General features: G+C 42.1%; 1 protein-coding gene across 1 annotated transcript in view; it reads right to left on the bottom strand.

The window, feature by feature from the left end:
* Positions 1–9,775: 9,775 nt before the first annotated feature.
* FBLN1 (fibulin 1) overlaps positions 9,776–26,913 on the bottom strand; it is a 100,295-nt gene continuing 83,157 nt past the window's right edge. Inside the window, exon 17 of the mRNA XM_063134359.1 lies at positions 9,776–12,318. Within this exon, the coding sequence (XP_062990429.1) occupies positions 12,179–12,318 (140 nt within the window). The 3' untranslated portion in view covers positions 9,776–12,178. The remainder of the gene's footprint in view (positions 12,319–26,913) is intronic.

Below are 26,913 nucleotides of genomic sequence, written 5' to 3'. Positions count from 1 at the left end.
GTATGGCAACCCTTGAAATTTTTCAATGGGGAGCGGTATATAAATATTCTAAATAAATAAAATAAATAAAAATCCTACTCCCACTCCACTTCCAGTCCACCAGGCAGAGAAAATCACAAGGCAATGACATCACATTGCCCATTTGTGAGGCTTGACCTCCTCGAGGTTCCCTGAATTCCACCTCAAACCTTGTTCAAACTCATGCCCGTATCAGATTACGAGCTCTTTTTGGTCCTTTCACATAAAAATTGCATGGATTTCCATGTGCCTTTTCCCTAACGTATGCATCAATCGTGCACATAATTTTTGTTTTTTAAAAAAGAAATGCATTTTTCTCCCATTGATTAAAGCATGTTTGTGCACATTTGTCAAAAGTACACATTCTTTTATGCACATGTTTCAGACATATTTTTGTGGCATGAATCGTATCAGAACTCGGAGATATATGGACCAACCATAGATTCCATTTGGGTCCACGCTTCATTCCGAGGGGTGAGGACTGGGTAAACTCTTGTCAAAAATGAACTGAAAGGAATTTCCCATGCATCCATAACGTTACATCACTAACAGAGCAATCCTACAGATGTCTACTCAGAAATAAGTCCCATTTAGTTAAATGGCATTTACTCCTAAGTAAGTGGGTAGATGATTGCAGTTTACTTAGAGATAGTGAAGAAAGAGAAAGAAGGTTGTGGACATGCATAAAATAGCCATGTAAGAAAACAGGCTTTAAAGACGCCATGCTTTGAAAGATTGATAACATTTTGATACCACAACAATCCTGAATAAATGAATAGCTGCTGCTTTTCCTCTTCATGATTAACTAATCAGAAGCAGGAAGAACTCTTCACTTATTCAGGATCACTGTGAAAGCAAAATAAACAAAGCCCATCAACATTTATGTTCAATCAATCAAATTTGATTTGCACCAAGCCATTGGCCATTGCAGTTTAGAACAATTAACTGAACATAAGGCATAAAACAGACAATAAATGTCCAGAGTTCAAGAAAAAACAAAGTCCTTAACATATAAAACTCAGCATCTCCAAACAAATAAAACATTAAATACAGTTAAAGCTAAAATTGTATAATTTAAAACTCAGGGTGCAATTGCAGCCCTCATTTTAATAGCAATTGCTAAAAATTTCGCCGTTTTTTGCTGTAACCATCCTGTTGCAATCCTCAAGAAGAAAGTTCACATACTGATCAGTTGAACGCCCTGGATAAGGCGTTTATGTTTATTTTGTATGGTTTGAAGACATTGTCCTATTCTGCGCGCTGGTGTGCATTCTGCCAAACCACTTCTGGTCACTCTGACCAAGCCAAAACAGCAGAGGCTCCCGACAATGATCAACGCGTTAAAATCCAAGGAGTTTGTGATCCACAAATCAGCCAAGCTAAAATCATTTGGTCTACTCATACTGATTAAGAATCCTACAGGTGTTGTCTAGATGAAATGCATGTCTGAACAGGATTTGCGCGCACAGCCTCTTGGGGCAGTTGTTGGGGCAGTGTACACAGAGCCCCATTTGGAAAACTGGCCACAGAGATTTGAGAAAGGCAGTCTCCTCCCCCCACCCCCAAACTGCTGAATGGGACAATGAGCATCATCACAAAGAGGAAAATCGTGTTTGTTTACCATCGCTTCTCCGCCCGCGCTTTTGTCCCTCATTACTTCCTCTTTTGAAAGACGAAGTAAACAACTTGCATGTGGCCCATTCAGTGGGACGTTTTGATCCCGCTGCTTCTCCTGCACACAGCAGGAGATAGCAGCAACTTCTGGCTTTAAAAATAAGTTGGACTTACCGGGATTTTTTTTGTTTTTGCACAAAGAAGTCTAGAAGGGGCAGGAGGCACGCAGGAGGCAGAAGTCATCGTGAGCGGCACACAAAAATCTGTGAGTGCCCAGTAAAAACCGTGCAATAAGACACTCATTTGATGGTGCTCAACGGCAGATATTTTAATAGAACTATGGTCAGTTGGATTGGAGATTCCTGTCTTTTATCTGCCTTCTGCTTTTGTTGTTCTATTTTACAAGTGCGTGTCTTAATTTAACTTCTGACCTCTAATCATGATTTTGGAGATGAAAATACGTTTTTGGAGCCTCAGCATGCACGAGTCCTTATTGTAAGTGCCATGATAATTTTACCAGTACAAAATGAATGTACATTCAAACAATGGAAGACACACTGTAGAGTTGTAGAGTTTATCAAAAATTCAGGTTTTTTTTTAAATGCAGCATTTTTCCACAATGGAATGGCAAAACATTCTGTTCTAATTTCTAAATGACATACAGCTGGCCACAGTGAAGACACCATCTAGTACTTTCTGGTTAGCCTTGCTTAAACACATATTGGTAATTTTCAAAACCTAAACTGTAGTTATGGAGTTATGAGGATATCCATTACACTGATGCCTTTTTGTCATCATTACAGCTTCTGCCCCCAAACATTGGCAGTCTTAGAACAACTCAATTGCCCCCATCCAAGGACAGGGTGGTCTTTCAGATCGGGTCTGAGGTCAACAATGGGGCAGTTTGGGGGAAATTCTCATGGGCATTGATAGTGTCATGTCTGACCAATATGGAGAGTCTTTGAGCTCATGAATAATGAGCTGGATTAGTGAATGAAAGAGTGAGATTCTCATTGATTGTGAAAATCTTATCTATAGCACATAAGTAGTATTATAGCCTCTGTGGGTCAAGAGAATATTTACCAGAAATCCAGCTATGGGATTTCTAACCTCAGGAGCAATCAGGATGGCTTCAGCACCTGGCATGCCAGCCAGTTATTCAGAGTGGTGGGATCAGTCCCAGCAAGAATCTATATATATGAAACGCTTAGGTATATTTCTGTACAGGCTTCAGTTGATACATGTTGCTAAGCAACAGTAATAACGTGTAACGTCAGCTGATACAGGTTGCTAAGCCCCTCGCCTGACTCCTCCGGGCTTTCCAAGGTAATCCTACCCCCCTTCCTGCCTCTTCGCTCCCCCCCCCACAAAGGGGGCAGCACCGCTGTCCGGATCATGAGCAAGGCACGGCCAGGGCCCTTGGTGGCCGGGTGAGAGGCCACTCGCCTGCTGCGAGCCCAGGCCCTGGCCTAAACTCATGCGAGCTGGGTGGGCGGCCCAAGGCTGACAGGAACCCCAGGGAGAGGGGGACACCTGCCCCCCTTCCTCCCTGCCCCCCAGGTCTGCTAGGCGGCGCTGTATCGGTGGCCTCCAAGCAGCCCCCGCGATGATATTTAATTAATAAACTTTAAGATATGCTACAACGGCGTATGTTATGCCGGGTACAGCTAGTAGTATTATGTTTACCCTGTGCTTCTTTGAGCTCATGGGGGGGGGGGGGGAGAAGGATGTCCATCAGGAGTACAAAAGGAAAAAGAAATGAGAAGAGTTTCTAAGAAAAGGGGGCAGTTGAGAATTTCACCTGGGGACAACCGAGAAGCCCTGCAGAGTCTGTCCTATGAGAGAAGGAATTTGAGAGGTTTATAGCCAAGAAAAGGAGATCGTTACCTTGTCATGGTGCTGGAGCTTGAGCACCTCAAGGATGCCATGAGCTAAACCGTGAAGGGACACCCAAGACGGGAAGGTCATGGTAGAGAGGTCAGACTAAATACGATCCCTGGGGAAGGTAATGGCAACCCACCCCAGTATTCTTGCCATGAAAACTAAATGGATCAGTACAACCAGAGATATGTCGGTATACCATCGGAAGATGGGACCCCCAGGTCGGAAGATGGTCAAAATGCTACTGGGGAGGAACAGAGGTTAAGTTCAACTAGCCCCAGATGTGATGACGCAGCTAGCTCAAAGCCAAAAGGACAGCTAGCGGCCGACGGTGCTGGTGGTGAACGACGAATCTGATGTTCTAAAGATCAACAGACCATAGGAACCTGGAATGTAAGATCTATGAGCCAGGGCAAATTGGATGTTGTTATTGGTGAGATGTCAAGATTAAATATAGATATATTGGGTGTCAGTGAACTGAAATGGACTGGAATGGGCCACTTCACATCAGATCACCACCAGATCTACTACTGTGGACAAGAGGATCACAGAAGAAATGGAGTAGCCTTCATAATTAATAATAAAGTGGCTAAAGCAGTGCTTGGATACAATCCAAAAAATGATAGAATGATCTCAATTCAAATTCATGGCAAGCCATTTAACATCACAGTGATCCAAATATATGCCCCAACCACAGATGCTGAAGAAGCAGAAGTAGATCAGTTCTATGAGGATCTGCAGCAGCTACTGGATAATACACCAAAAAGAGATGTTATTTTCATTACAGGAGACTGGAACGCTAAGGTGGGCAGTCAAATGACATCTGGAATTACAGGTAAGCATGGTCTAGGAGAACAAAATGAAGCGGGACATAGGCTGATAGAATTCTGCCAGGACAACTCACTGTGCATAACAAACACTCTCTTCCAACAACCGAAAAGACGGCTTTATAAATGGACTTCACCAGATGGCCAACACCAAAATCAGATTGACTACATCTTTTGCAGCCAAAGGTGGCGGACATCTATACAGACAGTAAAAACAAGACCTGGAGCTGACTGTAGTTCAGATCACGAGCTTCTTATTGCACAATTTAGAATCAAACTAAAGAGAATAGGGAAGACCCACAGATCAGTTAGATATGAGCTCACTAATATTCCTAATGAATATGCAGTGGAAGTGAAGAATAGATTTAAGGGACTAGATTTAGTAGACAGGGTCCCAGAAGAACTATGGACAGAAGTTCGCAACATTGTCCAAGAGGTGGCAACAAAAACCGTCCCAAAGAAAAAGAAAAGCAAGAAGGCAAGATGGTTGTCTGCTGAGACACTGGAAGTAGCCCAAGAAAGAAGGAAAGCAAAAGGCAACAGTGATAGGGGGAGATATGCCCAATTAAATGCAAAATTCCAGAGATTAGCCAGAAGAGATAAGGAATTATTTTTAAACAAGCAATGTGCGGAAGTGGAAGAAGACAATAGAATAGGAAGGACAAGAGACTTCTTCCAGAAAATTAGAAACATCGGAGGTAAATTCCAGGCAAAAATGGGTATGATCAAAAACAAAGATGGCAAGGACCTAACAGAAACAGAAGAGATCAAGAAAAGGTGGCAAGAATATATGGAAGATCTGTATAGGAAGGATAATAATATCGGGGATAGCTCAGACGGTGTGGTCAGTGAGCTAGAACCAGACATCCTGAAGAGTGAGGTTGAATGGGCCTTAAGAAGCATTGCTAATAACAAGGCAGCAGGAGACGACGGTATCCCAGCTGAACTGTTTAAAATATTGCAAGATGTTGCTGTCAAGGTAATGCATGCCATATGCCAGCAAATTTGGAAAACACAAGAATGGCCATCAGACTGGAAAAAATCAACTTATATCCCCATACCAAAAAAGGGAAACACTAAAGAATGTTCCAACTATCGGACAGTGGCACTTATTTCACATGCCAGCAAGGTAATGCTCAAGATCCTGCAAGGGAGACTCCAGCAATTCATGGAGCGAGAATTGCCAGATGTACAAGCTGGGTTTAGAAAAGGCAGAGGAACTAGAGACCAAATTGCCAATATCTGCTGGATAATGGAGAAAGCCAGGGAGTTCCAGAAAAACATCTATTTCTGTTTTATTGACTATTCTAAAGCCTTTGACTGTGTGGATCATAACAAACTGTGGCAAGTTCTTGGTGGTATAGGGATACCAAGTCATCTTGTCTGCCTCCTGAGGAATCTGTATAACAAACAAGTAGCAATGGTAAGAACAGACCACGAAACAACGGACTGGTTTAAGATTGGGAAAGGACTACGGCAGGGCTGTATACTCTCACCTTACCTATTCAACTTGTATGCAGAACACATCATGCGACGTGCTGGGCTTGACGAATCCAAGGCTGGAGTTAAAATTGCAGGAAGAAACATTAACAATCTCAGATATGCAGATGACACCACTTTGATGGCTGAAAGCGAGGAGGAGCTGAGGAGCCTTATGACGAAGGTGAAAGAAGAAAGTGCAAAAGCTGGGTTGCAGTTAAACCTCAAAAAAACCAAGATTATGGCAACCAGCTTGATTGATAACTGGCAAATAGAGGGAGAAAACATGGAGGCAGTGACAGACTTTGTATTTCTGGGCGCAAAGATGACTGCAGACGCTGACTGCAGCCAGGAAATCAGAAGACGTTTACTTCTTGGGAGGAGAGCAATGACAAATCTTGATAAAATAGTTAAGAGCAGAGACACCACACTGACAACAAAGGTCCGCTTAGTTAAAGCAATGGTATTCCCCGTAGTAACCTATGGCTGCGAGAGCTGGACCATAAGGAAAGCTGAGCGAAGGAAGATAGATGCTTTTGAACTGTGGTGTTGGAGGGAAATTCTGAGAGTGCCTTGGACTGCAAGAAGATCAAACCAGTCCATGCTCCAGGAAATAAAGCCAGACTGCTCACTTGAGGGAATGGTGTTAAAGGCAAAACTGAAGTACTTTGGCCACATAATGAGAAGACAGGATACCCTGGAAAGAGGCTGATGCTAGGGAAAGTGGAAGGCAAAAGGAAGAGGGGCCGACCAAGGGCAAGATGGAGGGATGATATTCTGGAGGTGACAGACTTGACCTTGGGGGAGCTAGGGGTGGCAACGGCTGACAGAAAGCTCTGGCGTGGGCTGGTCCATGAAATCACGAAGAGTCGGAAGCGACTGAACGAATAAACAACAACAATAGCCAAGTCAAGCCTATGCCTTTAAGAAGAGCTGGGGCTTCTCCATATGACTGGTTTATCCCGCCACTGGTCCTCTGTTTCTAATCCTTATTCAAGCACATGTCTCTGAGCATGGTTGTAAATATCTTGCTATATTCTGGTTATTATCCTTTCACCGGGTGGCAGAGCCTCTTGGAGCTTTTCTGGTACAAATCATTACATACAGCAGGGGTATTGTGCAATTTCCTCCCATGTACCTGCCCCTTTCCCTCCACTCACAGATGACTGGTCGGTGAGTTGTGATTGACACAATGCAGTTGGACAGCAACCCCACCGACCCCGACCCCAAAAAACACAGCTCTCAGTTGCCCAGCAAACGTCTGGAATGGGTTCCGTGTTGCACCAACTTTTACTCCTGACTCTGGCTTTTTGTTCACAGCAGGACTGCATGTCAGTAGGTCAGTATACTGCCATGTTCTCAAGCTTCCATTCTGTAGGTGACATGCCTACCACCCTGGGTTTTTTGCACTAGAGAAGAAGTACACAGACAGGAGATGGCGCTTTAATGGTGCAGGTTGGAAAAATACCACATTTTTCCTGTTTGGAAATAACATGAGAGAAGCAGGAGGAAACAGCAGGAGAACTACTGGAGGAGCACAGCATCATGTAATACTACACATGAGGAATGACAGTCGCATTGTAAAACACTGGTGTAGAGATGCCCTTTAAAGAAAGAGTCTCAAATTCTGACCTCTACAACAATGCCCATTTAACAAATGGTGTATCTGATCAGATCCATGCATGTAAATAAATCACATCATGTACCAATGTTGTGAAATGGGCTACAAATAATTTTTTAAAAGATATCCAACAGATGCTCCTTGCCTGGGACACCATTTGGCCTAGGTCCTACTTTTGAGAATGAGGCTTTGGGGAGGGTTGTGTTCAGCTGATTTGACACAATCTCCCCCTAGAGATCTGAGAATGATTGCTACCTGCATGCCTCCAGATCCTGGCAGCTAGAAAGAAATGCCCGTGTCCTGCCAATGTACTTTCTTTCCCTACCTTTGACCATTGGCTTTTCATCCATCTGCTACCCAATGTGCCTTTTGATAATATATGTATAAAAATCAGTGTGAGGCTCTGGGCTGCTCCTAAAATGCAAGACATACGGATCAGAATTACATTTCTGGAGCCTTTTTTTAAAAAAATCCCATACTGATCTCTTTCCTCCCCACTTCAAAATTACTAGAGCAGTGACCTGTAGCAAAATGCTCGGTTAAGTTGAGGAAAATAGCCCAGATTTAAAGGTAAATGAAACAGGACTATAACTGCTGGCAATATTACTTGCCTTTTGTTGTAGTTTGACTTTGGCAATATATGATATGCCATTGGCCCTGATCCAACCGGGCACATGAAGAACAGCTTGGGATGTAAGCTAAAGGAAGGGGTGCTTGGGAGAGAAGAAATGGATCCAACCCCCCAACCCCACCCCCACCTCTGCATTTAGTGATAAGCATTATATTTTCTGTTTTCTGCTAAGGCCTTTTACTAATATAGTTGTTAAGCCAATCCAGTAATTCAGGCTGTCCTACTGTGGTGCCTTCATTTTTGGGAGGCCTAACCAACAGAGCCTTTTGACAGAATAATATGGAGCATAGTATTAACAGAAAAACAAGCTCAAATGGTAATGATCAAAATGGTGAGTTAAATTACATGGGCAAATTTGTGGCTACAAAAAATCCCGATTTAAATGACTGGCATTTGTCAATAACAACTACAAATAATCTCAATTGGCTTTGTGGAATTTGCAGTTATTCTAATTCAAAGATGAACTTGAAACAGATTAATATTAATTAACTAATATTTTCCCCTTCTAAGAATTTTTAAATATCCTAATTTACTTTCCGGCATGCTATAAAGGCACAACTCACCAGATTCAAACTTTAAAACTTTAAATCAGCCTCTATTCCTAGGATATCAGATTAAAGCGGTTCGTAATTGTAAAATAATATTTTAAAACTATATTTACTTTCCAGCAACATGTTATTTGCAATGCCCTTTCCCATCTCCTATATTTAATATTTGAACGAAAAAGAAGAGAAAGCTGTAAATTAATTGATTGTGATTGATCCCCAAATGCTATAAATGTTCTATCCTCAAATCCCTCCCACATCAAGCAAGTTCACATATCAAAAAGAATGTGTAGATAGGGAAGTTGCAATTCAGAACAAAAAATTAATGAAACAAGTAGGAGTCCTGTTCCTGAGGTGCTTTTAACTGGAGAGGCAATAGCTTTGCTTATTCATTACAGTGGTGGCCAAAATTGTGGACACTTTTTGAAATTTTCATGTTTTGCAACTTCGCATGCTTATAGTAAATGTCCTGTTTCACAAAATTCAAATGTTTATATATCAATTGAAAGACCTGATCCACATAATACAACAATCCTGCTTCTTTTCCTGGGTGTCCAATCAACGTTTTTCTTTGGTGCCACTGCTCTATTTATGACGTACGTTCGCACACTTTTAATTTGAGAAACACTTCAAATATTCACACAATCTCCAGTTGTGCTTCAATTACAGAACAAACAGCAAAACTGGCTTTCTCCAACTTGAAACATGATGTATCGCAGCTACTGCCATGTGATTGGTCCCCAGAGCAAGGACTGTGATTGGCCAGTAGGGTTTGCAATTCCAATCCGCTTCTTCACTCAATCACACCTGTGTTTGTTTTTAGACTAAAGTAAGCATAACTTTTTTTGTACTGCAGATATTTGCATTCTGTTTTTTGTATTGATTTCAGCATTAAATTCTCTTTCAATTGATATATAAACATTTGAATGTCGTGAAACAGAACATTTTCTATAAGCATGCAAAGCTGCAAAACATGAAAATTTCAAAAAGTGTCCACAATTTTGGTTACCACTGTACATTATATGGCTAATAATGTATGTTATAAATGTTGTTACTGTAAAAAAAAGAAAGAAAGAAGAAGAAGAACCCCAAAGGGTAAACAATTGTTAAAAATGAAATGAAATGAAAAATGAAATAGTTTATTTTCATATTTTTTTGGAATAATAACGATGCTTCATTGCAAGAAACTGTAGATACATACAACACTTGTTTATTGAAGGGAGGTTCAGTACAGTATTGGCTCACACTTAAGTTTGATACACAGAAAAACTCGCATACTCTGGAACTACTGGAACACGGTAGTTCCAGAGTTCTGTGGAGGAACATTCTGTGAGGGAAGCTAAGGGATTTCTATCAGATAATTTTCAGCACCCTTGTCAAACTACAAAGCTCAAGTTTGTTTGGGCAAAGCCATGCCAGTTAAACTGGTATGAAACACCTATAATTTTATAGTATAGACATAAACTCTGTCTGGTTCAGCACCACCATCACCACCTGTTTACTGTTCAATGTAAACTCCAAATTCTGTTCTTCCCTTTATGTTTCTGTATAGGGCATGCCCTCTTCTAGCAATGCTTCTTAACTCATTTCTTCAAACTGAGTTTTCGTCACTGTCAACTATCAACTCTAAAGGTAGACTATGCTTCTTTTTCCAGCAAGTTGATGACAGTGTGATAGAGGTATTTCCCATGGCATTCCAAATTTTCTCTATTCACAAATTGTGCAGATTTTTGAATTGTTCCATTAACCTGCAAATCCTGTTTGACTAGAGATACAGTGGGACAAAAAAAAATATCTGTGCACTCTCTGGGCAATGCCAATGATGGTTCTATTATATCACCTACCACTTTCCCAAAACCACAATTCATTTCAAGCCTGTAAAAGTTTACCCTTTCTGCTCTCTTAACCTTCCCTGTGCTTGTAGAAACTACATTACCAATCTGATATTAAATCAGTTCTATAAAGAAAACAAGATGTCTGAAATGTTTAACATAAAAACATGGAACTATATTAAGGTTTACTATTTAGGACAAAAGGGTACATCTATATGGGGATGGTATCTGGAGTCCTTAATGCCATGCATTTTAATTCCTGTAGGTCTCACGGATACAGAATACCTAATTCAGACATTTCTCCCCTTTAATTCTAAAATGTTAGGACATATAACGTTAAAGAAGACCCAGAAGAGGGTTTGGTAGTGTTCTTATTGTTGTTTGCTTTTACCCTTTGAACTGCAGACTCCCATGCCATATCACTAGGGTGACCCTATGGAAAGGAGGACAGGGCTCCTGTATCTTTCACAGTTGTACAGAAAAGGGAATGTCAGCAGGTGTCATTTGTATGAATGCAAAACCTGGTGAAATTTCCCCTTCATCACAACAGTTAAAGATGCATGGGGCCGTTCCTGCTTTTGTATCTGGTATCTCTATCAAAGAGGGCAGGGCTCCTGCAATTTTAACTGTTCTGATGAAGAGGGAATTTTTCTAGGTGCTGCAGGCATACAAATAGCCCTGTTGAAATTCCCTTTTCTAAACAGCTGTTAAGGACACAGGACCCCTGTCCTCCTTTTCATATGGTCACCTTACATATCACCTCCCTTGGTTTCAAAAAGGGCTTGCCAAATGACATGAGATGATACTGTTTGGGAAAGGTCCAAAGCTCCATTGGGCAACTGCTGAACTAGCCATGCAGTTCTTTTGATCCAGGCCACTGAATTTTTATGGAGTTTTGGATTTGGTGCCTCAAAACCTTGGTTGGACATACAAAGTTAAATTTCCCACCATTCTTTTAATTCAAGGGTAACTTGTGGCCCTCCAGATGTTTTGGCCTACAACTCCCAGGAACCCTAGTCAGCATAGTCAATGGTGAGGGATCAAGGGCGTTTTAGAAGAAAACATATTGAGGTCAACATGTTGTCCACCCTGGCTTTAACTCGTGTTTTCCTGACCCGATGGGCTTTAAATGAAAATCTCAAATAAAAAAACGACATAGACACACACAATGGAAAGAAAGGATGGCTTGAAACACCATGAGACAACCCACCACCGCCATTGTAGGAGAATATATAGAGTATCAAATGATGGTGGGGTGGGACATTTTACATATTTGTTAATACCAGCTTGAGTTAGTTATGACCCAAATGCATAAAAGGTTTAAGTGAGCTTCTGGTCTTTACAATGAAAAAAGTTAATTTAAAAGCCATTCTAAGGGTAAGGCTCTGATCCTGCAAATCCTCACATGAAGTACCCTGTCTCAAGGACCTCTACAAAACCATTAGCAAGTTTAAAACTCAGATGGAGGTCAGAGGGAACCAGTCATACTATATATACACACACATTACAACTAGACTGGATTCAAGGACATTGCTCCATTCTACTTCTACTTTAGACAGCTTGCTTTAATTATACTATAAACCAGATACATTCATTGAAAGGAAAGTTATTTGGCCACTACCTCCTACCCACCCTGCCTGACCAACCCAAAAGGGTGCACCACTTTGTATGCATTTGTAGTGGAGTTTCAATTCGGAGCTCTCCTGCTTCCATCCAAACGGCAAGGTGAATCAAAACCAGTATTCCGAAACAAAGATGTGCACGTTGACAACGTTACGGTGTGAGACGACCCCTCCCACAACGTAGTTCATCTCTAGCCTCAGGGTGGCATAGAACGGGCCAATGATGGGCTTCACCTGACGAACGACACCTATGGATAGAAGAAGAAGAAGAAGAAGAAGAAGAAGAAGAAGAAGAAGAAGAAGAAGAAGAAGAAGAAGAAGAAGAAGAAGAAGAAGAAGAAGAAGAAGAAGAAGATTAGTGCCATGTGTATAAATGGCCTTAGCTCTCCCATCATCAGTGATGGCTTTGGTCATTCCTGTTAGGTAATTTCTAGAAGGTGGCGTTGGGAGCCACCCAATCCTGTGGCTTTTGTATGATGGGGCACCAAAAGCTTTCATCTAGATTGGCCCTGTTCAGACAACATGCTAAACCATGCTGCTTAACCACAAAATGGTTAACGGAACCATTTTGTGTTTAAGCAACATGGTTTAACATGTTGTCTGACCGGGGCCTTCCTCATTCTGCTTAACGTGCACCTGGTTCCAACCTTCCTCCTGAAAGTCTTGATGATATGTGTTGCTAGAAGTCACTTTTACTACCTTTAGCTAGTATGCTAACTGTACCCTATTCCTTGAGAAGTTGGAACTGGCCATGGTCACCTCCAAGTTAGATTACCGCAATATTCTCTACATGGGCCTGCTTTTGAAGACAGCTTGGAAGCTTCATTTGGCCCAAAATGTATCTGCCTCGATGATAACTGAAACTGGCAGATCAGAATACTAGACCAATACTAGACCAACTCCACTGCTTACTAATCTGTTCCTGGGATCAATTCAAAGGGCTGGTTTTGACCTTTAAGGCTCTAAACAGACTGGGACAGAGTGGGCTTGTTCACATGTTTCCATAGCAAATTGTGAGTTAATTAAACCATGATTTGCCACAGTCCATGCTGGGCATGTTCCATGGCTATTTTGACTATTTAACCTGTTGGTTGTCTTACTATGGTTTTAATTTTTGTGAACCGCCCAGGGAGCTTCGGCTATTGGGCGGTATAGAAATGTAATAAATAAACAAACAAATAAATAAATAAATATTCATCCTCCAATCAGACCAATCGGAGGTTGCTACATGAGGCTGCTACTGACTGTATGCTAACTGTGGGTTATTTAATCCATGATTAACCTATAGTGTACAGTTTCGGATAACAAGTAACAATTTACGATCAGCCCAATCCTAGGCTGCATATTCAAAATGGTCATCGAATACACCCAAAACATGCCACAGCAATGCTTTTTTATATAAATTTGACACTGTTAGGTGTCTATAATTTGACACCTATAATTTGACAGCCTATAATTTGACACTGTTAGGTGTGAACTGGGTCAGTGTCTTAACAATTGCCCCAACCATATGAAATTATTTGTTTATCCACTGAGGCCCTGCTTTGTGTCTTCTGGCCCACCACTGGATGTCTAGTGAGTGGCCACAAGAAACAGGATCTTTCCCGTAGTTTCAGCCTTGCAACCAACCTAAATCTTTTGGGGAGGCTGCCCAAAAAAAAGTAGTGGGGCAGTTTAAGACAAAGTTGAAAACTGTTTTTATTTAACCCTTCTTTTGTGACTGTACTGCAATTGATATACATTCAAACATTTTCATTAAGCAACTTCGACAATTGTTAGTTCTTACTGCCAATTAACAAAAAAGATTTTTAAAAATCAAGAATAACTCACTAGAAGAATAACAAGAATGAGCTTTAACAATTCTTATCATAGAATCATAGAGTTGGGAAGGGGCCATTTAGGCCATCAATGCCAACCTCTTGCTCAGTCCAGGCATCCAGTTTAAAGCATTCCTGACAGATGACTGACCAGAATTTGCTGGAATACCTCCAGTGATGGAGAGCCCACCCACCACCCCTAAGCAGTCGGTTCCATGGTATGACTGCTCTGACCATTAGGACGTAATTCCTGATGTTCAGCTGAAATTGCCTTCCTGTAATTTAAGCTTGTTATTTCGTGTCCCACAGTTTTGGATGATGGAGAACAGGTTGTGACCCTCTTCTGTGTGACAACCCTTTAGGTAATTGAAAAATGCTATCACATCCCCCTAAGCTGGCATAAATGTGGGATCACCAGGAAACTCAGGATCACTCAGGCCTCCCCAGGAAACAGAAGAGCCTTGGTCACTTCCATCCATTTTGGGTCCTACTATTGGTGGTAAACGTGCTGGTGGCACAATTATCTCTACGGAAAGTAAGAGGGATCCCAGGGATGAACATGGCTTACTGAAATGTACCTACTTCTCTTTGTCTACTGAACGGCACCTCTGCCCCATCCAACCCTCTACCCTGATAGCCGCGTAAAGGGGTTTAATGGCTTTTTGCTCCAGCTTACATAAAGGCTAAGTAGGTGTAACTCCATCTGCACATATCCATCTTTCCTCCTGCCCCTTGTTCTCTCCTTCACTGGGAAATTTCAGATTGTGAGGTCACTAGGGTAGAGACCTTTTTTGTTTTTATTCTGTAAAGAATTACATAATGGGCCTGTTCAGACAATACACTATGCCATGGTTAGGTGCTAACCCTTTTGAAGCAAATAGTGAGTGTGTTTAAACTGTGGTTATCTTCTAGCCAGTAGCCACCATGGTTAGGAATGGTTCACACGACACTATGGGCCCATTAAGAAGACACCTTAAACCATGGATTTAACCATGGTGGTTAAGCCAGAAAGCCAGGCCGTATTCAGAAGACCATGACTTTAACCACGGTGAATAAGGCTTCTTGCTTTCTTCACCATGGTTAAAGCTGTGGTTTAAGGTGACTTCTGAACAGAGCTCAGCTTTCTGACTTAACCACTGTGGTTAAAGCCACGGTTTAAGGTGTCTTCTGAATGGGGCCTCTAAGTCAAGGTTCACATGACACACTAAGCCATAATGTTTAGCTCAAAATGCTTAGCCACCATGGCTCAGCATGTCATCGGAACAGGGTCACTATCTATACGACAACAGCCAAAATAACTATTACAAACTAGTTTTAGATATTTATGGCTGATGACTGTTTTGCACTATATTGTATTTTATTGCGTTGTACTTTAGATTTTGAACTGTTCTATGACATTTTAGTTTTTTAACAGTTTATAATTGGCCCAGAGAACATTACCTATTGGGCAGAATAGAAATGTAATCCATCACTCATACGATGTGTGTACATTTTAAATGCGCCTCTTCATGTATGGTTTCGATGCACATGGCACTTCGGAGCAGCCTAGCAAGAGACAGTCTAGTCGCTGCCCCAAGGAACAGTGAGGCTGAACACAAAGCCAATTTCTTGGAGGTTTGAAACATGTGAAAAATAAGGTTTCTTTTCAGAATTGCCATTCTTTTTTAAAAAGACCGGCTTATTTTAATTTTTGTTATGTAAATAAGAATTTGATTATGTTTGTTTCCTGGATCTTGCAGAATAAGAAAGAGCCTCTTCCACAAGTGATGGGAGGCTCCCAAAGGCAGTGTTACAGGTTTTCGTTCTCCTCAGAGGAGAGGGGACTGGAGACATTTTGCGGTCTCTGTAATATTTGCTTTATTTACAGTACATAAGCACAGCACACTGGAGGCAAATCCATGCCTTTAAGAAGAATGTGTAGCAACTAATCCCTGCACCGGGTTCTTAACAAAACCATTGCACCCAAGAATGCTTCAGCTGCAGCCAATTTGCAGCCCTGGCGCTTCACCGTTTCCTTTCCCCTCAATTCAGACTATTTCTCTGCCTCTCCCCTTAGCTTTGAAGGGTGTCACCTTCCTAAATGGTGGCAGATACCACATTTCCAGCTACCAGTAAATATTTGAACTATTTTATTAAAACCATAGCGATAGACTCAGCTCGCAGTACTCTGCTCGCACCTTTCTATTTAGGCAATTCTTTGAAAACGTTTGCACCTTTTCTTTTGGAGGGAGACTCTATGGCCCTTTCTACACCTAAGGATTATCCCAGGAAAATGGAGGGTTTGTCCCTGGCTGCTCCCAGGATCCCCTGTGTGTCATTTGGCTGCACAGGGATGATCCCGGGATGATCCCGGGGGAAAAGGCAGGTGTAGAAACAGCCTATGAGCATTTATGTCAACCACTTCTTACGCGTTTCAAAATCTGTGCTTTTCTCTAGGGTTAAATTACTGTTCGCAATGGAAATCAGCCACAAACCTAGGAATAAAGCTGCAGACAGCTTTGCCTCCCATGCTGAACACAAGCATTCCTTTTGTCCCAATGTCGCCTTTGGATAAAGAGGTTTTTCAGGTTTTCAAAAGAAGATAAAAAACCTGCAAAGCCTATTTACCAGCAGCAATAATGAAATGAATGTACACACTATGAACAGAAACGCCTCTTTCAAATTGCCTTTTGCTCTGAAGAGCAAAACCCGTTTCTAGCTTATGACTCATGGATAGTGTCCTGGCCAATGTTCTTTTTTTTCATGCAGTTCGTTGCCCTCCACAGTACACAGAATATGTGGCTACTGTACTATTCACTTCTGAAAATGCACAGGATAACGAAGGCTCGCCCAAATTCAAAACTCCTGCTGAACTGAATATTTTGGTGTAGAATTCCTTCCTTCAGTTATTGGAATCTGACAGTGGCATTTGATTTGGAAATAAATACACAGTTTAAGGAAGGATTATTTGATATGTTTCCCATTTAGATCTTAGTTGAGGTCATGTTTCAGAAGTGGAGAGGGCTCAACAGCATATACGGAATTCCAGAAGCAGCATTCTCCTAGCAGTTCCCTAAGAACATGTTGGCTTTGGATCTGATGGGAGAGATAAACGTTTGCTTATGCCAGCTGTCAGCACCCTTTTTTTCGAATGCTGTGATGACCTTAGAGTTCTGTCCTATTTAAATACTGGGTAATATCTTCAGCATGCGGTGAAATAGCAAACTTTTCACCACACTCATTTCGCTTGCCAGATTTCATGAAAGTGCCCCTCTCTTTCCACTCTCCAAAATGTTACATATAAGATTCATCTTCTTGGATTGATTCCCCTGCCTTACAAAACTGACTTGTATTGCCAGTAGCTGAGATGGGGGAAATTCCCTGGAATACAGCCTTTGCTGTGGAAGAAAGTATTTGAAATGGTTTCTTTTCGGCATTACCTTTGACCTACAACCACATCTATAAATAGGATGGATCTATTTAGTTCAGACCATTTCTTTCGCACTCTTCCTACTCCCTCGGCGAGGAATTAGGGTGTGGCCTGACATTTCATGGTTTAGCGCAAGACACTCAACAATGCCAAGTCCATGACAATAATTTCCAGCATACAGAGAAATTAATAAAGAACTGGTGGTGAGCACCCCAACATCGGCTTTCATAATTAACCACAAATCATATGCCCACACTTCCAGTATGCTTCACTGTGTCTTGCACCCAACTGAAGCACTGGGCCAGGAGTGATGCTACAGGGTCTCACAGAGGACACTTTCCAGGAAATCTGGGTGTATGGTGTGTGGTTACCCAAAGTTAGTTGTTGTTGTTGATATTATTATATTTATATCCTGCCTTTTTCTCAATATTGGGACGCAAGGCAGTTTACAAGATTAAAAATATAGAATTAAAATATATAAATATAAATTTACAGAAGTTAAAATAGAATTAAACCGACTACAATATTAAAAACATTTTTTAAAAAAGAAAGCAAATAACATTTTTTTAAAAAATCAATACATTAACACAGGTCAGGAGTATTCCCAAAGGCCTGCCAGAACAAAAAGGGTTTTGACTTCCTCCAAAAGTGCAACAAGGAGGGAGCCAGTCTAGCCTCCCTGGAGCAGCCACTAAGAAGGCCCTCTCCTGCGTTCCCATCAGCATGCCTGTGATGATGTTGGAACCAAGAGAAAGGCCTCCCCAGATCTCAAAGCATGGGCAGGCTCATAAGAGAAAATACGGCCTTTCAGATAACCTGAACCCCAGCCATATAAGGCTTTATAGGTCATAACCATCACTTTGAATTGTGCCTGGAAACAGACTGGAAGCCAGTGGAGCTGTTTTAACAGGGGAGGTGTGTGCTCCCTGTAACCAGCCCTGGTCAACACTCTGGCTGTAGCTCTTTGAACCAGCTGAAGTTTCCGAACACTCTTCAAAGGCAGCCCCATGTAGAGTGTGTTACAGTAATCCAAATGGGATGTAACTAAGGTATGTGTCACCGTGGCCAGGTCAGACATCTCTAGGAAGAGGTGCAGCTGGCACACTAGCTTTAACTGTGCAAATGCACTCCTGGCCATCACTGAGACTTGGCCATCCAGGCTCAGGGCTGAATCCAGAAGTACACCCAAGCTACGAACCTGTGTCTTCAGGAGGAGTGTAACCCCATCCAGCACATGCTGAATCCCTATTCCCTGATCTGCCTTTCAACTGACCAGGAGCACCTCTGACTTGTCTGGATTAAGCTTCAATTTGCTTGCCCTCATCTAATCCATTACTGCCAACAGACACTGGTTTAGCACCAAAACAGCTTCCTTGGAATCAAATGGAAACAAGAAGTAGAGTTCTGTGTCATCAGCGTACTGGTAGTACTGCACCCCAAAACTCCAGACAACCTCTCCCAATGGTTTTATGTATATATTAAATAGCATGGGGAGCACAACAGAGCCCTGAGGGACTCCACAGCAATGGCCAAGGAGTCGAACAGGAGTCCTCCAGCACCACCTTTTCGGTCCGCCCCTCCAGGAAGGAACGGAGCCACTGTAAAACAGTGCCTCCAAGTCCCATCCCAGCAAGGCAGACCAGAAGGATACCATGGTCAATGGTATAGAACACTGCTGAGGACCAGCAGAATCAACAGGGACACTCTCCCCCTGTCCAGTTCCCAGCATAGGTCACCAACCAAGGCAACCAAGGCTGTTTCTGTCCCATAATCAGGCCTGAAGCCAGATTGAAATGGATCTACATAATCCATCTCATCCAGGAATCCCAGGAGTTGGGAGGCCACCACATGCTCCAATACCTTGCCAAGAAATGGAGTATTGCAGGCTGGCTGGTAATTCTGGGTTTCAAGGAGGGCTTTTTCACTGTGAGTCTTGCCCCTGCCTCCTTCAAGCAGGCTGGCACCTGCCTTGGTGAAGGGAGGCATTGACCACTCCACTTACCCATTCGGCCAGTCCCCCTCTGGCTGCTTTTATGAGCTAGGAAGGGCAAGGCTCTAACACAGACGGCGTGGCGGCTCTCATCTCTCCAAGGATCCTGTCCACATCATCGGGCTGTAGAAATTGAAAGGTATCCAATAACACTGGACAAGCAGCCAAAGTTACATCCACTGGATCTGGATCAATTATAGCATCCAAGTCAGAGCAGATCCGAGCGATTTTGTCTGTAAAGTGCTGAGCAAATTGTTCACAGAGGGCTGTCAAAAGATCCAAATTCTCCTCTTGGGGGGTAGTGTGTAAAAGGCCCTCGAAAAGTTTGGGATTCTGGATTGAGATGCTGCCTCTGCCATCACTGCTGACCCAGGAAAGCCAGCAAACCACACGCAAAAGGGCAAGTCAAAGGCTCCTGGGACCCGGGCTCACACTTCAGAGGCTCACTCCTCCATGAACCATACCAGATGGTCTGGGGCCAGTCAGCATCTCTCAGCCTGATCTGCCTCAGAGGGCGGTTGTGAGGATAAGGGGGTGGGAATCCTATTTACTTTCTTTGAAATTACAGCAAGGCTATGTTTTCCAGGGACAGTTCTAAGTTAGTGGTCCCTTGCCCTGGGAAACCATTGCCCCTCATGGTGTCGTTTGGGGAAAGGTTTTGGAGATGCCTCATTAGCACAAGTTGCCATTGTCCCCTCTAGAAGATAACAGTGCAAACCTACACATTTGTGCTCAGATATAAGCCTTATTTCGTTCAATGGGACTTACTCCCATGCGAGAGTGTATGGGACATCCGATTGGGGTCAGATGCAGCTTGACTGTAGTTTATAGGTATGTAAATGCATGCGTATGGAAACTCTGACTGGGTTTGCACAATTGCTGCAGCTCATCGTGGCCTATTTAAGCTACAACAAGACCCAGCACCCACAGGTACCATCTTCAATGTTCAAGCTGCAGCCATGCTTGTTGTATTGGCTGAACCTGGGGACCATGGGTTATGCGAAGGTTAAACAACCCTCACAGAAATGTTGGCCTGTTTTAGGGTTATGGAAGGGTTCTTTAACCCTGATATAATCCATGGTCCCAGGCTGAGACCACATGGCAAGCCACAGTTGTGGCCTGAATATTCCAAATGACCGCCATGGAGCAGACTGGCCACTGTGACAGTAACTGACTTCCCTTCCATCCTTCCTATGTACCTTCAGACCATTCAGACTATTTTGAACTACAACTCCCAGAATTCCTGACCATTGGCCATGCTGGCTGGGGCTCATAGGAGCTGAAGTCCAACACATCCGGAGGGCGCAAGTTGGGGAAGGCTGTTCCAGGCTTCATAGGGGTGTCATAAGTATTGCAGGCATAATGTGCCTGATGTGGTTTGGACACCTAGGAAAAGCACAGTGGCGTGCTTTTAAGCAGTATTGTTGTTCTTAAGCAGTATACTTGTCCATATATTATATCGTAATATAGCCAATAATTTAGGAGAGCCTGCCCTCACTAAAAAACGGGTCAGAAACATTACTCGGTCAGCACAGATGCCAGGATACTGCTGGTGTTAAACTTAATATCGTTAATCTCCTCAATCCTCTCCTCATCGGAGTTTCTGGTAGTGGAATCAGGTGCTGAAGGTATTCTTTTGGCACGTCTACGTTGCTGTGAGATATAATTACATTTCCCTCCCCCTTGCCCCCCTTTGAAATATGTAAACTCCTCAGGCAGTTCACCTTCATGTCTGGTTTCTGCTTGTATTTTGTATCACATAGCCAGCTTGCTAATAACTCTGCATTTTGAATTTGAAAAAGCCATTCCGGGATTTAACCCATTCCTTGCAATTACCCCTAGAACTCACAATATTCCTTTGCGTTAGCACAGTCAGGGACGGGCTGGGTGAAGCCAGACCCGATTAGAGACCTGGGATTCAGCTCAGGGTCTCTGAGGTCAATGGCCTGTAGATGGGGCCCAGAAGCTGGGCCCCATCTACACGAGGGATTGACTCCGGAGCTCCTATGCCTCACACACAGTCGGGACACGTGATGCCCCCCCCTTCCTGCAGCAACTGTGGGTTTTCACGTCATAAAACCCGCATTTTTGCAAAGTTGCTTTGTGACGAGTTTTCCGACTTCAGTGCGGTTTGGGGGTCTGTGTGACCTCAGCTTCAGGGAGCAACCTGATAGGACGAAGGGAAAGTTGTACCATTAAAGGGTAGACACAGGGGGAGAAGTTGGCTTCACCCTCCACTGATCACGTTTAGTCCCACCCACCCCATGAACCTTACTCCCAAGAAACTCAGCACATTCCTTTGGGTTGACTTTTCTTTGTTTAAATCACTTCTGCACTGAAAACACCCCACTAAGCATTTCTGCTTGTCTTCTATTACTCTTAGCACAGGAGCAGAGAGAAGGCCGGGGAAGTAAATTGCTTTGCCTTTTATTTTAAATCTCACTTACCCGGAGGAGTAGACCTGCTCATAAAGTCAATGACTTTCTTTTTTTAAAAAAAGGGAGCTAGTTGATGCTGTGAGACTTCACCTACATATGCCCGAACTAATTCAGTTTCTCACGCAGTCTACCACGCAAAAGCAGGTATTTTTTGTTGCTGTTGTATATGACACTTCAATGGGCTGCATGTGCCATGGGAGAAGCAATTCTGATTTGACGAAAATGAGATTTTTAACTGACGTGTTGAAAAGCGTTTCTGTGCAGGTGGGACCCTGACATGAACAGCCAGAAATTCAAACTAAGGGCTAAACTTTCCTACACACTATGTTAAATGCAGGGCATACGGTTGATCCTAACTCCTTTTTCTTATTCATTTTTTTTTTACTTTAGTGTAAACATGCAGGCCTCCTGATTTGGATTGGGACCACTGGATGTTCGGTTGGGGGTGGGGTGTCAAATCTTTCTACCCAGCCACTTTCCTCCCCTAAATTCCCCACCCACATGGGAGCTAAAGAAAACTTTAAAGAGTCCATTGGCACTAATGGAGTTGTTTTTCTTTTTTTAGCTGCTACGTGCAGAACTGTGAAATTAGTGGGGAGGTGGCTAGGTGAAAAGGTTTAACACACACACACCCAACTGCACATGCTGGACCCAATTCATATAGGAGTCTTGCATACCTACACTAAAGTAAAAACCACATCAGCTACTTGCCATGCATTTAACATCATTTGGTTTAGCTACGGTGACCATATGAAAAGGAGGACAGGGCTCCTGTATCGTTAACAGTTGCATAGAAAAGGGAAGTTCAGCAGGGATCATTTGTATATATGGGGAACCTGGTGAAATTCCCTCTTCCTCACAACAGTTAAAGTGCAGGAGCTATACTAGAGTGACCAGATTTAAAAGAGGGCAGGGCACCTGCAGCTTTAACTTTTCTTTTTTTCTTTTTTCTAAAAACTTGATTAAACTTTTATACTGTTAGTTTTACTCTACCCTGTGCCTGTTTGGTGCATTCTCTTCCCCTTCTTATTATTTTATTATGATTTTATTAGAATGTAAGCCTATGCGGCAGGGTTTTGCTATTTTATTGTTTTACTCTGTACAGCACCATGTACACTGATGGTGTTATATAAATAAATAAATAAATAAATAAATAATAACTGTTGTGATGAAGAGGAAATTTCACCAGGTTCTCCATATATACAAAGGACACCTGCTGAAATTCCCTTTTCAATACAACTGCTAAAGATACAGGAGCCCTGTCCTCCTTTTCATAGGGTCACCCTAGTTTAGCTCTAAATCTGCCCAATTCAGAGGAGCACCACACAGCCTGCCAATTGCAGGGGCTTGATGTTAAATACCGTGTTCTCCTTCCATGCCTTAAGTGAACTTGAGGCCAAAGTGCACACAATCCGTATTAGCTCAATCAGTACGTTAGGGTCTCCCTGCTTCAGACCACAAGGCCTCTGATTTAAGTCTTGGTGCCCCTGACAAGAAGTGAGCTTATGCCAATTAAACTGGGCTATCTTATTAATGTTATATTGTTATATTGATTTTCTATTTATGTCTGGCCTAGCTTTGTGGGATTCTATACATTTCACTGTACAATGAAATATTCTACAACGGATAGCTGTTTCTTGGATCTAAGCCACACCATGGCACATCGCATGCCATGTCTGTGTGATTCAAATTCCCAAGGAAAAGGAAGACCCTAATCCAGAGGATTTGGCCTGCAAGCTGTTGCACACTCAATCCATCATCACCTTGAGATGAGAGCCTGGTTGCTATTTTAAGCAGAATTTCTGAAGAATGACACCTTCCGAGCTGTAATATATTCCAATCCCTGACCAAATTCTAAGAATGAGGCTGGAATAAGGGGGTCACTTAAACCCTTTATAATGAAGAGGGGAGATGGGCTTTCCCCCCCTCCAAAGATCATGTTATCTGAAGAAATGGACAGCTAGGCAGTTAACAACATGTGCTGAGTTTGTTTGTTTTTAACTGACCCCAGAAATAGATGTTTTAAAAGGATATTGTTGTTTCTATGCTTTTGATGGTTTTAAATTTTGTGTATTTGTTTTTAATGTTCACTGTTTTTAACTTTTGTAAACTGCCCAGAGAGCTTCAGCTATGGGGTGGTATATAAATGTAATAAATGAATAAATAAAATAAATAAATGGATCGTTAAATACCAACAGCATCCAGCTGCTATCAGAAACAAATGTTGCAGCAACCAAATCCTGGCAGTAGGCATTCAAAATTATAATAGAACAAGGTTAGCTCAAAGCAAGAGAAATTATTTCCTATTTGGTATTTCTTTTGTTCTAATTCTTTTATTTATTTATTTATTTATTTATTTATTACACTTTTATACCGCCCAATAGCTGAAGCTCTCTTGGTGGTTCACAAAAAATTATATCATGAAAACCATGATTGGTATTGTTCTGCCAAAGGTATTTGAGAATCTCTTCCCCAACACACACACTGTTTTTCATACCTGATCATTGTTTTCCTGATCATGGTTGAGTCCTTGTTGCTCTGATCTACTGCTGTTTCAGCATCATTTTTAAAGCATCCCAAGTAAATTTATTATTGATTTGATTTGTAGCATGCCCTTCCTCATAAAGAGTCATGACTCTAAAATCACAAATATATCATAAAATACAATAAAAAACATCCACACAAATCAATAATGAGAGATTAAATTGACAATAGTGATGTAACAGAACCAATCAGTCCCTATCTCAGGCGAATTCAGCTCTAACTTTGCATCCAATTCAATGTTCTATACTTTATAGTGTTGTGTCATACACACAGGTCTGGTAACACAAGTGTAAAAAATAATAATAGTGTTTTACTATGTGTTTTCATAAAACGTATTACAGGACATAATTTGTGCCAGATCACACCACGCATCTGTTCTCAATGCCGAAACTGAACCTGGAACAATATGAACCAAGATCTGACAAAAGTGCCCCTGAATAAATGCAGAATTTAGTTCTCTTGCAATTAACTATGCATGTTTTCAATTAATCTTTCCTTCATACAGATTTTGAAGCAAGGGCTTCCAGATCAGAGAGTGGTTTTTTAAAAAAACATACTTGAACCCAGACATCTCTTTTTCATAGTGATTAAGTCCTGTCTGCCTCAAATTAGGCCTATGACCACCCAACCCTGCCATACTTTAAATAAGGAATCCCCACCATAATGCCATGTGTTGATTTCAGAAACGGATTAATAGTGACATTGATTTTTAAGGGCAAAGGATGCATTTTCTTTGCATCACTGTGCAAGTGCTCACTTTCAGCTACATTAAAAGCTTGGACTTGGGGAAGGAGGAGGAGGGGGAGAAAAAACACCCACAGTTGGCAGTATTACATGAATACAGGTGGTATTACAGAACTCTAACATAGAGCACAGCAAAAAGCTTTATAGTGCTTTATAATACCCCAGGCTTTAATAGGACCTTTTCCTACAGACTAAAATTGAATTCTTCACTGACAGCTGGGTAAAGGAAAACAAAACAAAACAAAATGGTATGTAGCAGAAAGTCTGTAAAAAGGCTTACAGAGAACAAGCCGAGGCTTTACTTCTGTTTACCCGTTCTCCTAGTTCAGCTGAGATTGAAGGCCGCGAGTGATTCCTTGAAGACTGAACTGCAAAATAGTGAGGCTATCCAAGGGTTCACATTTTGCAGATCCATTCCTAAGGCCCAGGTCAGGCTACTCTTTGAAACCCAGGTTTAAGGGTCAGATGGAGTATTGAGTACGCCCCCCCCCCCCACTGTCCAGCTCCTTTCAAGACAGGTTCAGACAGAATTATTGAGACCATCACCAAACTAGGGCCCAATCTACATGGGAACGCATTCAGAAGCCTTTCTGGTTTTATCCAAATTTTCATGAAATCAGCTTTGATCCGTCAGTGTGACACAAAGCAAGAAGAGCAGAGTATACACTACCTAAAAGCCCATTTTTACAGGTCAAACATAATAATAATAATAATAATAATAATAATAATAATAATAATAATAATAATAATAATGAATTTTATTTCTAACCCACCTCTCCATTTTGATCGAGGCGGGAACAACGGTAAATATAATATACACAAAACTGAAAAACTGAATTAAAACATAATATACATTGTTAAAACATCCTAAAAACATTCTAAAACATCTTAAATTCCACTGGATAGGCCTGCCAGAAGAGATCTGTCAGGGATGCTTTAGGGTGGATTCCTGCACTTATCAGGGGGTTGGACTTGATGGCCTTGTAGGCCCCTTCCAACTCTGCTATTCTATGATTCTATGATCAATCTTTATAGCTTTCTTGAATGCTAATAGACTGTTAAGTTGACGAGTCTCCTCCGGCAGGCCATTCCACAGTCTGGGAGCAGCAGAAGAGAAGATCCTCCGAGTAATATTTGTCAGCCTAGTTTTGGTTGACTGAAGTAGATCCTTCCCAGAGGACCTGAGTGCGCAGGGCGGATTGTACGGGAGAAGGCGATCCCGCAGGTAGCCCGGACCTAAACCATGTAGGGCTTTAAAGGGAATAACCAAGACTTTATACTTCGCCCGGAAACTAATTGGCAGCCAGTGAAGAGATTTTAAAACTGGTGTAATGTGGTCACCCCTAGGTGTAATCCACCTTACTTTGGGGTTGAGTGGGCAGAGTCCCACCAGTTGAACTAAACGTCATCAACAGCGTAGATGCTGCTCAACCAATGAGAGAGGCTTGTTCCCCGCCCCTGTCCATGCTCCCCCTCTTCAGGGAAGTTTACCGAAAGTGCTGAATAAAGCTGTTCTTGTTCACCATTGGGATATTGTGAAAGATTAAAAGAGCACTACTGAAATATTTGTGAAAGTTTAAAAGAGTGCTACTAGGCTATCACGAATGGGAAAAGGAGGGTAGATATTGTGAATGGGAGAACAGGCTAGTGCACTATTGTGAATGCTTGAGACAACACTACTGTGATATTGTGAATAGGAAAAAGAGGCTAGCTTTTGTGAATGGGAGAACAGGCTACTGCAAACTTCAAAAACAATCAGGACACACAACGCTCTTTCTACCAACTAAAAAAGATGCAAACCTAAAAATATGTTTTCAAAATATACCCAGCATTGCCCAGATATAGTATGGAAGTGGATCAATCACCTTAATGTAGCAGGCCGGTGCTAGGCCTGTGAGTTA

This window comes from Elgaria multicarinata, chromosome 9, assembly GCF_023053635.1.
Source record: "Elgaria multicarinata webbii isolate HBS135686 ecotype San Diego chromosome 9, rElgMul1.1.pri, whole genome shotgun sequence".
Lineage (NCBI taxonomy): Eukaryota > Metazoa > Chordata > Lepidosauria > Squamata > Anguidae > Elgaria > Elgaria multicarinata.
The sequence above is the reverse complement of the archived record's forward strand: the minus strand, read 5'-3'. Positions and strand labels throughout refer to the sequence as shown.